Below are 16,544 nucleotides of genomic sequence, written 5' to 3' on the forward strand. Positions count from 1 at the left end.
ATTATGGAGCTCTGACATTAATTCATATTTTGTATTTAGTTCTGTTTTGGTCTTTTTACAGTATGCCCATGATGAAAGAATGCTCCATTTGCCAGTATTTTCCATCCACCTGGGATAAACTGCCTGTGATTGCTTCCACTTGTCCTATTCCCCTTGCCTATCCAAGCTGCCACAGGAGCTAGGATAGGCATCCGTCTATCACTACTTGTGATAGATTAATTACTGTCGAGGGTGTACCCCACCTCTTGCCAAGTAGCAGATGGGATATGCTCAAGCTCCCCACAACCCTCAACTGGATAAGTGGAAGAAAATGGTTAGGTGGATGGAGTACAGAAAGAGCTCCAGAATTGAAGGACCTGCAATAGACTGCCAACCTGTCTAGGGTGTACCCTACCCCTTATTATTATTCAGAATTGGTTGAGAAAATGGATATATGGAAATGTTGAAACTGAATTTTGACAAATAGTTCCACTTCATCAAGTCTTGTCACAGTTCATATTCTTGTTTAAGAGTACTCTTGTCGGATAAATTTCCACCATCATATTGTAAACAAAATTAAATTAGATTAAAAGTGGGACTTCAGTGGGCCATCTGCAGTTTTGTGCTTTGCTGGTTGGCAGGCTATGCATGCAGGTCATCCTGATTTAAGCTTAAGACGGTGAATTAAGCTCAAGCTGTAAGATTTGGGTGTGTCTTTCTATGCTCACCTCACCACTGGTTATGGCAGATTACTGCTCCTCTCTGAGGTTGTCAGATTTTGTCCTGCTGGGTTTTCCTTCCTAACACTGCCTAACACACTAGTGACTGCTCATTGGGAACTGTCTGATTGTTGAGGTTGTCTCCCTAATTCTGTAAAATGTCTTTACCTTGCAGTTTAAAGTGCACTGAGGTGATTGTTGTTGTGATTTATCACTTTAAACTTAAAAATTAAACATAACCGTGAAAAAAGAGGAACCACTGTTTTTACTTTTCCTCCCACACTACTGACTAAAATCAGCATATCATTTTCCACTGAACAGATTTTTGCTCTTTTTTTTCAAATCTGATTACAACATCCTCTTTTTCCACTTATGATGCATTTTTATAATGGTAAAAACTTCCTTATGCTTAGCTCTACATTTGAGCTCTACTGCCATTTTATCACATTTATTAGAGGAGACTTTAATATTTTCTAAAATTGTGCAATAAAAAGGATGCTCAATGTAAAAACCTAAACATCCAAACACCATTACATTCTGCAATAGTCAAATATTTTTTGACATGCAGCTGCAGAAATCCTGCAGCAATTTCAGTGACCGTTAAGACTGCACCATGACTTCTCCTTTTGTTCAGTCTAAACTTGGGCAACCTGAGAGCATGTCTGCTGTCTATCAAAGTCATTTGTGCAGAAACACCAGCTACTTGAATAAGCAGTAAATGTGCAATGGGCAAAATGTGCCTTTGAAACAGAATGTACACTATACAAGCATGCACATTTTACAGACAGTCACGTATAAACAGAGTGTGCGCACACAGTACATAATAGCATCTTTATTACACTGAAATATAAAAGTATATATATTTATCACTATCCTGGAGAGAAAGGACCAAGTCAAGAAAACAACTTGTAGCCTCAGTTGTAGCAGTTTTCTCTTTGTCATACGAAAGACAGAAAGAAAGAAAAAAGAAATAAAGATTTGGAATCAAAAACATGAAGGCCACAGTGACGGGTTGCCATAGATTCTGTGCACATAAAAGGAAAGGAGGCAAACAGCCGTACATGCTATATCACACATACATACACATGCACACACATGTGAGGACCTTTCATTGTCTACATTCCTCAAACTCTGTCTTTAAAGTTACTCTTAACCTGCTGCCAAAAGAGCACCACAAACACGAGAAGCAAGTGGCTCTCAGTTTGGTTTTTAGGAGTGAGATGCCAACGGCGCAACAGTTTTGTCAGCTTTCTGGAGATGTGAGTGAAACTGAACAAGAAAAAAAAGATTAAATAGTAAGGTCTACGTAGAGAAGGCATTGAGTTTAACTTGATAAATGTCACACAGATGTGTCTCTATGTGTCTTGATGCATGCTCAACCATCAGTGTGTTTTTTCTCTTCAGATAAAAATGCAATTTGCAGCCAAACACTGCAGGAATAATTTTCCATCTGGGGTTAATGTGCTTTTGTTGCATTTTGAATGAGTGCAAGATGGAAAGATTCATTCCGCTGTCATGCCTGTACAGTAAAAATAAAGCTGGAGGCAGAAGATAGTTAGCCTATTAACATAAAAACTGGAAATGAAGGGGTAAGCTGGCCTCTTTCCAAAGATAACAAATGCCGCAACTCTTCAGGATGATAATTTATCATATAGTGGGACTGATTCGTAACAAAAACACAGTTTGAAAAAGTTGCTTACTTGCTAGTTTTTGATCATAAGCAAAGTCAGCCCATTTCAGTTTTTCAACAAGCTAGAGATGTAAATGGTAAATGGCCTGTATTTATATAGCGCTTTACTAGTCCCTAAGGACACCATAGCGCTTTACATATCCAGTCATCCACCTATTCACACACACATTCACACACTGTAAAGAGGACATCAGAAAATTTGCTACACTATGCCATCATCTTTTCCAATATTCTTCAGTCTGGCACCAAAAGTGTGTGAACAGCTGTCCACAGGAAGGATGACAGTATTTATAATAGTTGTGTAAAAACTATTTCATGATTTTGTGAAAACACATATGGCATTGATTTCGAAATGATGTTTGATGGCATGGAAATTATAGATAGTTGTGGATAAAATAAATGGTGCATAGCAAATAAGGCATATTAACAGCTAATTAGGCATACGTTGTTTATGTATGTGCTAAAACAGATGTAATTTCTGGAAGTTTTCAGTGTTTGTAATTTTACTGTGCTTCCATAACCTCTAAATTCTAGTGTTTATGCTTAGTTAAGCTAACCTGGTGCTGACATCTGCTTATATGTTTCCCCCAAAAAATCAAGAAACTCCTGTAAATAGCACCTACAGTATCAGCACTTATCGTGCCAGCTACTTTGATTAAGCTTTTCAGTATCCTGATGTGCTTCCAGGTTCAACTGCAGATTGAAAACACAGACGTCACATCTGTGGTTAAAGGAGAATGCTGCTGAGAATGGCAGAGGCATCAGATTTACCCACCTGAAGTCTACCATAGATGACCTGAGCATTAATTTTTGTCGTAATTTATTTCTTAATTCAAATGATAACCTTTAAGGGCACACGTGTGGTTTACTGTTATTTAGATATTGTTATGATGGTGTGTTTTATTCACCATTTACAATGCTACCAACCGTTTTAGAGAAACCAAAGAAACAAAGAAAAAGGAAAACGGTCTCAGGCTCCCTAGCAGCTTCTGGAGGCTGACCAGTCATAGCAGAATGGGCTCACTGGAAAAGAGGCCATGACTAGAACAAGACTAAAAACAGTTTAAGTAAATCATGCAAAGATGTACAAGTAGATATATATCTTCTTTATATGATCCTTACAGAAGTAAAGATCCTGTAAATGCAACAATAGCTGCATGTCCACCAAAAACACTACTAACGTTCAAGGGAACTAAAGTCTCATGGTTACCCAGCCCAGTTTAAACTTGGTAGAGAACTAGCTGTAGGGACATCACTGTTGGCACCCCTGATTTGGGATTTGTTCTGCAACTGGTGATGCTTTAAAGATGTGAATGAAGAAATTAAGAAAAACGAGTGTGGCCCATTTTAAAAACTGGTAGCTGCAAAATGCCCTATTTCACCTGATGCTCAAGGTGGTTTGCCACACCTGAATGTTGTCCTGGGAAATTGTATCGCTGGCACGTAATAATTTTAATAAATGAAAAAAAACGTTGCAAGTCATTAGATAATTTATCTGTTTCCAGTCAAGGGCTGTCTTGAACTAGTGACATCACTTCTCACAGAAATAGCTCACTTTTCTTTTTGTGACCCCGACTGACTCCCTGAATCTCTTTGTTTACCCACTGAAAACCTGGTAAGTGCATCTCAGGAAAGTTAATGCAGGGCAAATGCGGCTAATTTACATTTGCAAAAGTGTCCCCATTTTCAGTATGTACGCCTACAGTCCTCACATGGAAGGAAAACAAGTGCACAAACATACACACACACACAGATAAGAGGCGAAGGCCGCAGAGTGGACGCAGAACAGCACAGGGGTCGTCTGAACCGACCGGGCTACAGAGGTCAAAGTTTCTTTCACACAGAAACATGAAGTACCAGTGAGGTTGCCACGGCAGCCCCGGCTCTGTGTCATTGTTCTGTAACCGTGGCAACACGCAACGACAGACTGCAGCGCAGTCAGTCAGTACCGGTGGTACAGCAAGCTCCAACAAAATAGCAGTAAACTGAACAGAGAAGCCTCTTTAGAAGAAAAATAAAGAAGTAAACACAGGATAAGGCGGCGTCGGGGAGAGAAGGTGGCTGACTCCATGGTGCTGAACAGTTGCTGATTGTGATGATCATTTGGCACAAACTTCTTTTGGCTGAAGAGTCTCAGACCAGCAGTGAGAATGTCTTCAAAGGATGGCCTCCAATGTGGTGATAAGAATGCGACAATAAGGATGCTTTAGTCTTCATTTTGAAAGGCTCTTCTTAATGTGTTCTACCTCCATCTGTGAAGCAAACACAACCGTGAGCTCAGCTAGTTTCATAGCAATTAAAAAGAGTTATATTTACAACCAAAGATATGAATATAAAAATTTGTATCAGAAATGTGGTTATGAAAAGTGTAAATGTTATAGTTAAGTAAAAATTAATGCTGGTATGTCAAAACAGATGGTTAACTACATAACTATACACACAGGTACTGCCAATACTCTATCTCTGATTAGAGATTCTTGACACTTCCTGTACTCCTATTTTGAGTTTACATAGTGTGTTGCCCATCGATACAGATTGTATTTGTGGCATGCATCATACACACTAGATGAACTCATCTGTTGATGGTAAATACAAACAACACAAATACAAGTACAGGCCATTTGATGAGTTTGTAAACTTATAGCTGTGAAGTTCAAGCAAACCAAGGTATCAATACAGGAAGTAAATACAGGAAGAAGGGGCTATGTTTTGAACTATTGGAAAACATGGAAAATTTATGTTCATTTCACAGCATGTCTATAGTTCTAGGCTCCATCCCAGAATACAAAGCATGAGCAAAGAGGCTGTGCTCTTCAACGGATGAAAAACTAATAGAGAAATATTACTAGAGCTCGTCATTCGAGCAGGACTCTGAGTAGAATCCATATTGAAGGGAGCCAGTTAAGGTGGTTCAGGCATCTGATCCTGATGCATCCAGCTCTTTCTAGGGAGGTGTTTTGGACATGTCTTACTGGGAGGGTGGAAAATGCTGCAGAGATTATATCTCTCAGCTTATTCTTGGAAATGTCTTGGCATTTCCCCAGAAGAGCTGGAGGAGGTGGTTGGGAAAAGGGAAGTCTGGGCATCTCCTCCCCCAATACACAGACCCAGATAAGCATCAAAAATGGGGGGATAGGTAATAAATATACTTGTGTGACTGTTAATATACAGTGGGGCAAAAAAGTATTTAGTCAGCCACCGATTGTGCAAGTTCCCCCACTTAAAATGATGACAGAGGTCAGTAATTTGCACCAGAGGTACACTTCAACTGTGAGAGACAGAATGTGAAAAAAAAAATCCATGAATCCACATGGTAGGATTTGTAAAGAATTTATTCGTAAATCAGGGTGGAAAATAAGTATTTGGTCAATAACAAAAATACAACTCAATACTTTGTAACATAACCTTTGTTGGCAATAACAGAGGTCAAACGTTTACTATAGGTCTTTACCAGGTTAGCACACACAGTAGCTGGTATTTTGGCCCATTCCTCCATGCAGATCTTCTCGAGAGCAGTGATGTTTTGGGGCTGTCGCCGAGCAACACGGACTTTCAACTCCCGCCACAGATTTTCTATGGGGTTGAGGTCTGGAGACTGGCTAGGCCACTCCAGGACTTTCAAATGCTTCTTACGGAGCCACTCCTTTGTTGCCCGGGCGGTGTGTTTTGGATCATTGTCATGTTGGAAGACCCATCCCCGTTTCATCTTCAAAGTTCTCACTGATGGAAGGAGGTTTTGGCTCAAAATCTCACGATACATGGCCCCATTCATTCTGTCCTTAACACGGATCAGTCGTCCTGTCCCCTTGGCAGAAAAACAGCCCCATAGCATGATGTTTCCACCCCCATGCTTCACAGTAGGTATGGTGTTCTTGGGATGCAACTCAGTATTCTTCTTCCTCCAAACACGACGAGTTGAGTTTATACCAAAAAGTTCTACTTTGGTTTCATCTGACCACATGACATTCTCCCAATCCTCTGCTGTATCATCCATGTGCTCTCTGGCAAACTTCAGACGGGCCTGGACATGCACTGGCTTCAGCAGCGGAACACGTCTGGCACTGCGGGATTTGATTCCCTGCCGTTGTAGTGTGTTACTGATGGTGACCTTTGTTACTTTGGTCCCAGCTCTCTGCAGGTCATTCACCAGGTCCCCCCGTGTGGTTCTGGGATCTTTGCTCACCGTTCTCATGATCATTTTGACCCCACGGGATGAGATCTTGCGTGGAGCCCCAGATCGAGGGAGATTATCAGTGGTCTTGTATGTCTTCCATTTTCTGATGATTGCTCCCACAGTTGATTTTTTCACACCAAGCTGCTTGCCTATTGTAGATTCACTCTTCCCAGTCTGGTGCAGGTCTACAATACTTTTCCTGGTGTCCTTCGAAAGCTCTTTGGTCTTGGCCATGGCGGAGTTTGGAGTCTGACTGTTTGAGGCTGTGGACAGGTGTCTTTTATACAGATGATGAGTTCAAACAGGTGCCATTCATACAGGTAACGAGTGGGGGACAGAAAAGCTTCTTACAGAAGACGTTACAGGTCTGTGAGAGCCAGAGATTTTCCTTGTTTGAGGTGACCAAATACTTATTTTCCACCCTGATTTACGAACAAATTCTTTACAAATCCTACCATGTGAATTCATGGATTTTTTTTTCACATTCTGTCTCTCACAGTTGAAGTGTACCTCTGGTGCAAATTACTGACCTCTGTCATCATTTTAAGTGGGGGAACATGCACTGACTAAATACTGTTTTGCCCCACTGTACCTTGGCAGCCTGCCCAAGTAAAGCATATGTGAAGGAAACACATTTAATTTTCCAAAACACATAAAAAATAAAGTTTTAGATGAATTCATCATATTTTTTTTACATTAATAACATATTTACTAGTTGCTGTTAATTTGTGGGCCTGTTTTAATATAATCAATATTGTTTCTTAGCCATCTCATTTCCTCTCATTTCTTCACCACCTTTCACTCACCTGTAAATTAATACGAATCGTCCTCTCCTCATCTAGTGCAGTGGCCAGCTGCTTCATCTCCTGCCTGAAACAAACCGTCACAAACAAATCATGATTGTACATATACAAGAAACAACCTGCTGCTTAAAAGGCACACACTCACCTATGTTGGCTCTTCAGCAGGTCTATGGAGGCCCTCAGGTCTCTCAGCTGGTTCCTGAGTTCCTCCAGAGATAGGGGTGTTTGTGGTGAGTGCCGGAGCTCGGGTGAGGGACTCAGACCCGAGGAGGAAGACGGAGAGGCGGATCGATGGCTGGAGTTTGGCGGGTTCAGGATAGAGGGCTTGGCGGGCAGTGGTACTTTACTGTCAGGAGCCTATCCCAAACACAGATCAACAAGAAGAATTGAAGAATTTAGCATTTATAATATTTTCTTCCTCTCATATACAAGATCTAACCTCGTACACAACGTCCTTCGTGATTAAAATATACAGAAAATGAAAAAAAATAAGAGACTGTGCAGGATTTTAGGTTCAAGAAAGAAATTTCTGTCTTGATTTTAAGCACTTTACAGAATAAAAGTATGTGTGTGTCTGTATGATCAAAGCTGCAAGCTGGATGGGCCTGGAATTTATTGATAGATTGTTTCACTAACTTGATGATGTTCAACTTAAAAAGAAAGAGTCAAACTTGACCTTTTTTGTGATATTTAACCTTAAAAGTGACTTAATGTACTTCATGTAATTAAATAAAGCATTATCTTTTTTTTATCTGCCAACACTAACATTTGCCAGAAGCCTTGAGTAAAATTACCAAAACACAGTTTTACAAGTCAAAAAACATGAAATTCTGTAGTGTAATGCCCCCTGATGGATTAAATGAGAAGCACAAGGAACTGCCATGGCCGTACAGAGATGGTGGGTACTCCTTTCCTCAGGGAAGCATCTACAGATCTGGTGGAGACAGAATCATGATTGTCCTTCACTCGCTCCTTGTCCTTCCTGACCTCCACTATCGGTGAGTCCAGGTCAGTGCAGGACAGAGAAGACTGCAAAAGAAAGAAATGTGCTTAAAAATGTATACATTCACTGGTCTTCTTTTTTCAGACTACAGATATATTCTGATAGCAAAATATCCACAACAAGAAGAAAGAAAAAAAAAATCCTTGTATACAAACTGAGACAATAATTTTTAAAAAGCATCACAAGAAATTTATATTTTGCAAGGACAATCTAGTTTAGCGAGAAGAATGGAAATGGGGAGAAACATCTTGTCACAGCCTGGGCCTCTGACCCAGCGCTCCGAGTTTATTTTGGTATTCTTCTCGTGTTAGCTTTGTGATCATGTGTTATTCCTATTTAGTTTAGGTTAAAGGCAGCCATTATTTATTGTTTCCTTGGTTTCCATATTTGGATTCTTGAGTTTATCATGTGTTTTTAGGTCTGTAGGCTTAGTGTTGTCATGTCTAGTTTCCTGTTTTATTCTGAAATAGATCGTGCGTGTTCTGTGTTCATGTGGTTAGTTTTTCTCTCCCCTGTGTTGTAATTATGTTTAATTCTAGTCAGCTGTATCCTCATGTGTCCTCGCGTCCCCTGATCACCTCGTGTGTATTTAAGTCCTCAGTCTTCCTGTGCTCAGCGTTGCATCGTCTGTTATCTCTCAGTCATAGAGTGTCATAGGTTTTTGTTTTCACTGTGTTTCATAGTTACTCAGTATTCATGGTTTTTCATAGTTTTCTTTCACTGAGTTTCATAGTCTTTCAGTTACAGTGTTCACAGTCTTCTTTGTTTTCTTAGTTTCAGGTTTTGCCACCTGCAATTAGCCAAATGTTGGAATTAAAGCTCTGTTCTCCTGTGTCTGAATTTGGGTTCGCATCTGAAACGCACCGGCTGCTCAGTCGTGACACATCTAGGTCTATTCTGAAGTTAAGCTTATTTGCCTGACAGCATCTTTAAAGGTCACAAACAAATCTGTGGTGAGGGGTGTTGGCTATCAAAAGCCTTGATTTGGGTGAAATTGAAGTAACAAAGTCTTGATGAAATGCTGCAAACAGAAGTGATAAAAATGCAAATAATTTGATTAAAACATTTGTGACTGCATGAAAACAAAGCTATGTTTCATTGAGTTCCCTGAATTACATTTATTACTAAAAGCTGTGAGGGTGGGAAAAGAAAAAGAATTTAATTTCAGTGCCTAAAGCTATCAGAAGAATGTGAAGAAACATCTGCTAAAACTTCCTGAGTTTGTGTGTTATGTTGAAGGCGTATCAACAGAAGTTAAAACAGGGCTAGGCCATATTTATGTGTAATACAAATTTATACCAAAAGATGGTGCAGTGAGTCAATGTAGCACTGTAGCAATGTTTAAGCTACTAAGTGCTGATTTAGACTTATTCAGGGGGGTTTATGGTTACAAGGTACCTACAGTGTGGATTTAACAGCAAGTATAAATCCCCTGTAATGCAGAACAATGGCTGATGTTTCTGACTGAAAACCTTCCAAAAAGAAACCACACTTGGTTGGAAAGAAAAGAAATAAAATAAAAACTTGAATAAAGAGTAGCACCATCTTATGCTACATAGAGCGATGTCAGAATTTCTAAGACATCAGTGTAAGCCTCGACTTTTTGGTAAAACATGACCATACTGCAAACATAAAGGTTTTTATAATTGTCATTTTTATTTATTTCATTTATTTTTTTTTAGGCTGATTGACACTAAAGTATTGGTAATAACAGAAAAGAGTGGTTAGCGTTCAAAGCTTAATCTACAGTCAGCCAGCAGGGGGCGACTGTATTTTGGTTTGAGGTCTGTAGAAATATGTTGTCTTTCTTTCTTCATATAAAGTCATTTCTGAAAGGCCGACTACAGACTGACTCACTGGTGTGATGATCTGTGAGCGGGGTCGGCGGTCCGTGACTCGTGGTCGCGATGCCGTTGGATGACTCAGCTTCTCTGTAGAAGAGACAATTGCGTCCAGATCCATATCTGTGCAGACACACACCAGAAATGCAGAAACATATTAGAGACTCCGGCAGAGCAAAAATTCTGAGCCCGCTCTGACACTGCATCACTGCTCGATGCTTCTGTCAGTCTAACTCACCGGTGTCACGTGACCTGTCAGGGGCAGAATCTGGTGTCGAAGCCCCGCCCTCAGATTTGGGGCTATCACACCTGAGCAAGTAAACCATACGTAAATATTAGGCTCATTATGCTCAGGCATGTACAAATCAGGGCGTTTTCTGTATCTGAGTGTGTTTGTGTGTGTACTGACGCTAGTGTGGGCGGTCTCTCGGGACGCCGCGGGGGTTGGGAGGAAGAGGAGGCGCTTGACTTTGGAAGGAGGGGTTTTTTGGGAAGGAGAGATGGGAGGGTGGGCTTAGAGAGGTCTCCGAGTTTCACATCTTCACCTACGCACAAAACAAACATACACACAAAAATCATACAACATAATGAGAAGAACACACAAGCAGATCAGAGCTGGATATGCATGCAGAGGGACAAGCATGACTCAAACACGTGCATCATTAGACAAGGGGAAGGTAAACATGGCTGCCTCAGCAAAAATGAACAAACTTTGACCTTTGAAGAGGAATAATTCAGCTGTAAAGGTTAAAGGATGATGAGGGCCGCAGGAAATAAAAGGAAACACACAGACAGGGCAACAGAGGACAGAAAGGATTAAAAAAGATCAGGCATCGAGGTGGTGGCAGCGGTATTTGTCAAGTATTTAAGCTTCTACTAAAAATGAGCCAAACAAGAACCATTTATTATGTTACAATTCAAGAAAATCCTCCATCACTGTTGCATAAAATAACTGGCGTGATTTCATCCAAGACCAGTGTGTACAGTGAAACACCTGGATTGGCTATGCATCTGACCTTGACCCAAGGTCATAGCTGACCATGAAAAAAAAACAATTCAAGAAATCCTTTTGAGTAATACAGCATAAAAATAGATGTGAAAAGAGCTGTACATCACACTTTTTATTTATTTAATAACAAGCTGACGCGAGCACAGTGTAATAAGATCATCACAAAACACCAAAGTTTAGCTCTTGCCCTTTGGGGGGATTTGTGTTCTCTGAGTGCTCATGTTGGTAGTATGATTAAGAGAAGTATTAAGTTGCTGCCATTTCTTTTCTACATCCATTTTTCCTTACAGCAGAGTCACTTTATCCTCCAGCCTGCTTCTGGATCTTTTTTTTTTTATCAAGAATGTATTTATTTCCCCCTACTCCCCTTACAAAGGTGGCCACACCTACAACCAATCAGGATACTTACTATCCTTATTATGAGTCTAGATTAAAAATCTCATTTTTTAGAGTGACCTGCAGTTAATGCCAGGTCTACAAAGGACAAAGGACTAAATACAATATCCAGAGCGTATGCAGTAAAAGATTGTAAAAGTAAACAGGTACAACTTTCATCCTTTTCCCAATTCTTTAAAACTGACTTAAATAAACAGTCACCAGTTCTAACTATTTCATGTTCCACATAATACAAACTTCATCTACTGGTCTATAAACCAGATTTGGACTCTAAATGTTGTGGAAGAAACTGTTGAATGCTTCAGCGGGACAGTTCATGTTTGTTGCTGCAGGTGGAAGTAAAGAACTTAACCTGTAGCTGCATTTGAAGTGTAAATTGCACTCAATGCAAGTGTATGGAGGCAAGCTGAGAGTCTGTAACTATTAAAAAAAAGCCCAGAAACAACAGTTGCATCAGTCTTAATAATAGTGTGTCTATTACTAATCCGATAAAAGGATTTAATCTTTTAAATAACGACAACAAAGCAAAAACTGTCTCAAAAACTGACTTTTAGCTGTGCATGGTAAAACCTTTCATGCTTTTGGAGACTTCTCAAAAGCACTTAGCTGCAGTAGCACCCTCCTACTCAGCATGTACTGCTGTGCAAAGAAGCCACACGGAAAAGTGTACCAGCACGATTGCTTTTGACTGATGTAACAACAAGCAACACCTTAAAAACTGTCAGCCACAAAATCATAGAACTTACGTACTTAATTGTTTGGGGTTTTTTTTTTAGCAAAGGCAAACTCCAATCATAGAAACTTTACTACTTTATTTAAATGTATGACAGAGTTATGGAAATCAGTTTGACAGTGGTACAAAGTAACACATAAGGCTGATGACACTTTTTATCTCTGATTGTATGTTTTTAACCCCACTGCAATCTCAGTATATCGCATATATATAAAAGAAAGACATCATTTCGTGCTGCTCTGATACAATGACATCGCGGCCACTGTGCAGACATCTGGAGACATCCGTCTCACACCAGCAGCACAGTCAATGCCAGTCTTTCTTATGCTTAAAACCACATAAAAACCCATAGTTTCCTGTTGCACACAGACTGATACTGATGCACCTCTTCAATCAAAGCTCTGCTATTTTGCTCAAAAAAATAGCGGGGCAATTCCCGTAAGTGATATCTGCAGAAACTTGACCTAGAAAAGAATCTGTCTTTTTTATGTAAAGAAGCCCAGCAGGGTGTTATATGATTATTATTAGTATGAAGGATGTTAGTAATTAGCCGAGCAAATAAGTGAGATAGTGCAGCCGAGCACTAGTCAAAGCAGGTCAGATTTTACCTCGATCCTGGTCTCTCTGGGGAAGATGTTCAGGCCGCTCAGGAGGAGCCTTCCTGACCTCTGACTTTTTCTCTGCAGTCAGAGTTCAAAGGTTTTTTTGTCTTTCTTTATTTTGACTATTTTCCCCCCTTTATTATTTTTTTATAGTCTCAGACCACAAAAACAAGCAGGAAGATGAGAGCTGTTACCTGTGGTGTGTTTTGCCGACGGTGCACTTGGAGGAGGCGGTTTCTTTGGTCTCTGGAAACGCATACAGATGCAGAAGCATCACAAAACCACATCTGCAGACTTCAAACATCACTATAACCTGGAAAGTTTTGCGAGTCATGACAAAATCACCTCTTTCTCAACTTCTAGCAGCTTGACAAAGTTGTCTGGGAAGACACCTTGCCTTCCCCCGATCTCCCCCATCCACCAGCCTGCATCGGCACAATCCTGGACAAAATCATTTTTAAGTATTTATTTGAATTTGCAGATGCCTGGAAGTGAATGCAGATGCGAATACGAAATCGCACAATGCTTCGCTCACCTTAGTGATGATATTTATGATGTCCCCGTCTTTGATCGTCAGCTCATCTTCATTTTGTGCTTCGTATGGAAAGAGGACTTTACACTGCTCCCGCCCTGACAGCCAGTCAAAAAGAGTCAAGTCAGTTTAATAGAACAAAACCACCGAAAAAGTCAGAAACAAGTGGGTTTAGACAAAGAAGGCAAACTGGATTTGACCTACATAAATAGAAGAATGTGTTTTCATTATGCAAGAACGTCATCAACACAGTTTACATCGAGCAAAATATGTAATTTATAATTGGAAATATAAAAAAGTTCCAAATAATCCCTTTATTTGTTTTGTCTTTTTTTTTAATGATCTTTTAAAGTCTTTTATCCATAGGTTTTACAATAAACAATAATAATCCCTATCAGTGATCTAATAATGGACAGATGCATTCACTCTGAAAAAAATAGTTTGTTCTCTTGTATAAACGGACATGCTTGGACAAAAGCCCAAACGAGGAAGCACTTTCAAAACAGTGTAACAACATTAGACACTATGATAATAAGAAACAACGCTTTATTAGAATGAAAGGAAACCTGCAAAAAGTGTAGGAAATGATAGCAAACAGTTTTAGTTGACCGAATGGAACACATGGAGGGATCCTGTTTGGTTTGCACATGTATTTGAGATTTTACGAGCCGTTCTCAGCATCATTGTTTAATGTGCAGGAACCAGGGGAATGCTGAGAAAGCTGAGAGACAGTTTACCATTGTGGAACGGTTTCCTTAAACCCGCACTATGATTTTTCTCTTTAAAGTAACCAACAGGTTTTAGTACTGAGTCCTGACCGTCTAATTTATCTAAACTTACTCAAACGGCAAGAGAAAAGGGATCAAATATGAAGGTAAATATAAAAAGGCGGTCGCAGACAGACCTCGAACCCTTGTCTTAGGTCTTGTGATTAAATTACATGTCATGTTGCCTAAGTAAGGCACATTTTGGACTGCTTGTCATTTTGTTACCTGTTAAAAATTTGGCTGCTTGGTTGGGAAACCTTCTGTTTGGTATGCTTTGTTTTAGTCTTTTGTGATGCTTGCTGCTTCTAGCCTGCATGCAGTTAGTGTTTAAGCAAATATTCTTCTTTTAAATAAGATCTTCAAAACCTGTAAACCACTAAACCACAATTTTTCACTTCCTGCCACATGAAATAAGGCCAGATGATTGCATTTCGAGAGTGCAGAAAAAGGGCAAATTTGGGGATTTTTTTTCTATCTGGTAACTTAGGGACAAGTTACACATGTAACAACTGTAACATGAAGGTGAGTACACATGTACAGTAATCCACTACATTTCTGAGTCATGTGATTTACTGTAATGTGCTACTTTGGAACATGTTACATGCAACTCTGCTCCTTTAGCAGGCTTCTGTTCTTCTTCATGGTTGAAATCGTTGTTAAAGGGGTTTCCCTTTGTTAAAATATGACGAATAAGGATTCCTGACCAAACACCAGAATGTGATGAGCTGAAAGTGACATGTGCGTCGATTTGTCATTAGCACAGTGTTTTTGCTAGATTCGCCTACACGACAGTTAAGATGCAACTTCTCACCTTTGCTTTTGCTGTCAGGCTCAGTCTTCATGCTTTCAACTGCAACGCTCGCTGCTTTCCCGTCGCTGGCCTGAGTGGGGGAAGAGACGTTGGAACATCTTAAGTTTCAGACTCTTTCACATTCTCATCTATGTTTTAACATAGTTTTTGTTAGGCACTTCCTGGTTTGAGTCATCATGTTTTCATCTTTTATTTATCAATTTGTACTGTGCAAAAGCCTCCTGCTAGCTCCCATTTCTTTAATAGGTGTAGCAATATTTATTGCAACATGCTAATATTAATAAAAATACAGGATTTAAGAAAAAAAACAGATTTTGTACAATTCTAATAAACTTGAAAGACAATATTTAGTATGACCACCTTTGCACTTCAACTTCAAAAAGGATAAGCGGAAGCTAATGGCTGGATGGATGGTGGATAGACCAAAATACTCAATTTTGCTCTACAAAGGCCTGATACCCACTTACGAGGACATTATACTGCTACTGTTCTATCAGAATTTTAAACGAATATCCTCATATGTGGTTCTTATTTTTCTTAAAAACAAAAATAAGGTAAAAAAATAAATAAATCTGGTAATTCTTTGTTTTTGCATTCATCGGGCCCCAATATGCCCAAACATCAAAGAGAAATTAAAAATGCATGCTGTGGAAGAGTTCGAGTCTTAAGAGGTTAAGGACATTCAAAGCTCTTTGGATGTTGGCTGCTTTTTGTTCTGTTCTCTGTCGATCCCACACTGCTTCATTAATGTTGATGTCCTGGCTCTGGAGAGGCTGCTGGTTCTCTCTGTGTTCGGCACCAAACCATACCAGAGCTTCCACTTTTTTTTCCGAGATGGGTGTTTTACCTTTTCCCTGACCTCCACTGTACATACCGATGACAATTTAATTTGGATTCATCCCTCCATCGGACCTGTTGCCACTGATTGTCAGCCCAATTCTTGTGTAATCTGGCATACCTCAGCCTTTTGTCCTTATTTTCCTTCCTTGAGAAAGCCTTCTTGATAGAAACCCTTCAACTGAGACATTTTCTGATGGGTTTTCAGTGAACAGTAGATGAATCATTTGAAGGGCTGGATGTATTATTAAGTCCTGTGTGCTAGCTCTGGCTTTACAAGTTTTTTTTTGTTTCTTAAGGACATGACTTTTGAAATACTGTTCATCTGCTGCAGATAGGTCTTAGTCATCACTTTTCCACTTTCCTAAGTTTCTTTTAAGGACATGCTTTTAAGGACACAGCTTGTGAGACATACCACATTTCTTGCTAATATTTCTTTGAGAATCACCTTTTTGGTGAAAAACCAGTCAGTCTCTTATCTTTGGCATGAATTGCTTATGCATGAATGATTCATAGATCAGTGTTAAGTGTCTTAATAAACAAAACAAAGATCGCTCTGAAAATGGCCTGGTATAAGTACTGAAAATGCGCTAAGAGGCAGCCAATGTCCAAAGAAACACCACTTTAAGCTGAGCATACAGTTTTTCA

At 39.7% G+C, this 16,544-nt stretch overlaps 1 protein-coding gene across 2 annotated transcripts in view; it reads right to left on the bottom strand.

The window, feature by feature from the left end:
• Nucleotides 1-1,515: 1,515 nt before the first annotated feature.
• The window catches only part of sh3kbp1 (SH3-domain kinase binding protein 1), a 45,944-nt gene continuing 30,915 nt past the window's right edge, over nucleotides 1,516-16,544 (bottom strand). Inside the window, exons 8-19 of one of the 2 annotated variants that reach the window (XM_085467998.1) lie at nucleotides 15,060-15,129; nucleotides 13,485-13,579; nucleotides 13,295-13,390; nucleotides 13,144-13,195; nucleotides 12,956-13,027; nucleotides 10,619-10,754; nucleotides 10,448-10,518; nucleotides 10,226-10,332; nucleotides 8,257-8,394; nucleotides 7,511-7,722; nucleotides 7,369-7,432; nucleotides 1,516-4,640 (exon numbers count right to left, since the gene is read on the bottom strand). In XM_085467998.1, coding sequence (XP_085324124.1) covers nucleotides 4,602-4,640; nucleotides 7,369-7,432; nucleotides 7,511-7,722; nucleotides 8,257-8,394; nucleotides 10,226-10,332; nucleotides 10,448-10,518; nucleotides 10,619-10,754; nucleotides 12,956-13,027; nucleotides 13,144-13,195; nucleotides 13,295-13,390; nucleotides 13,485-13,579; nucleotides 15,060-15,129 — 1,152 coding nt within the window. In that variant the 3' untranslated portion in view covers nucleotides 1,516-4,601. The remainder of the gene's footprint in view (nucleotides 4,641-7,368; nucleotides 7,433-7,510; nucleotides 7,723-8,256; nucleotides 8,395-10,225; nucleotides 10,333-10,447; nucleotides 10,519-10,618; nucleotides 10,755-12,955; nucleotides 13,028-13,143; nucleotides 13,196-13,294; nucleotides 13,391-13,484; nucleotides 13,580-15,059; nucleotides 15,130-16,544) is intronic. The other variant, XM_085467999.1, reaches the window with a different exon arrangement.

The sequence above is a fragment of the Copadichromis virginalis genome, linkage group LG9 (assembly GCF_057382275.1).
Source record: "Copadichromis virginalis isolate Kocher_CV1m ecotype Utaka linkage group LG9, C_Virginalis_male_GT1.1, whole genome shotgun sequence".
Classification (NCBI taxonomy): Eukaryota; Metazoa; Chordata; class Actinopteri; order Cichliformes; family Cichlidae; genus Copadichromis; species Copadichromis virginalis.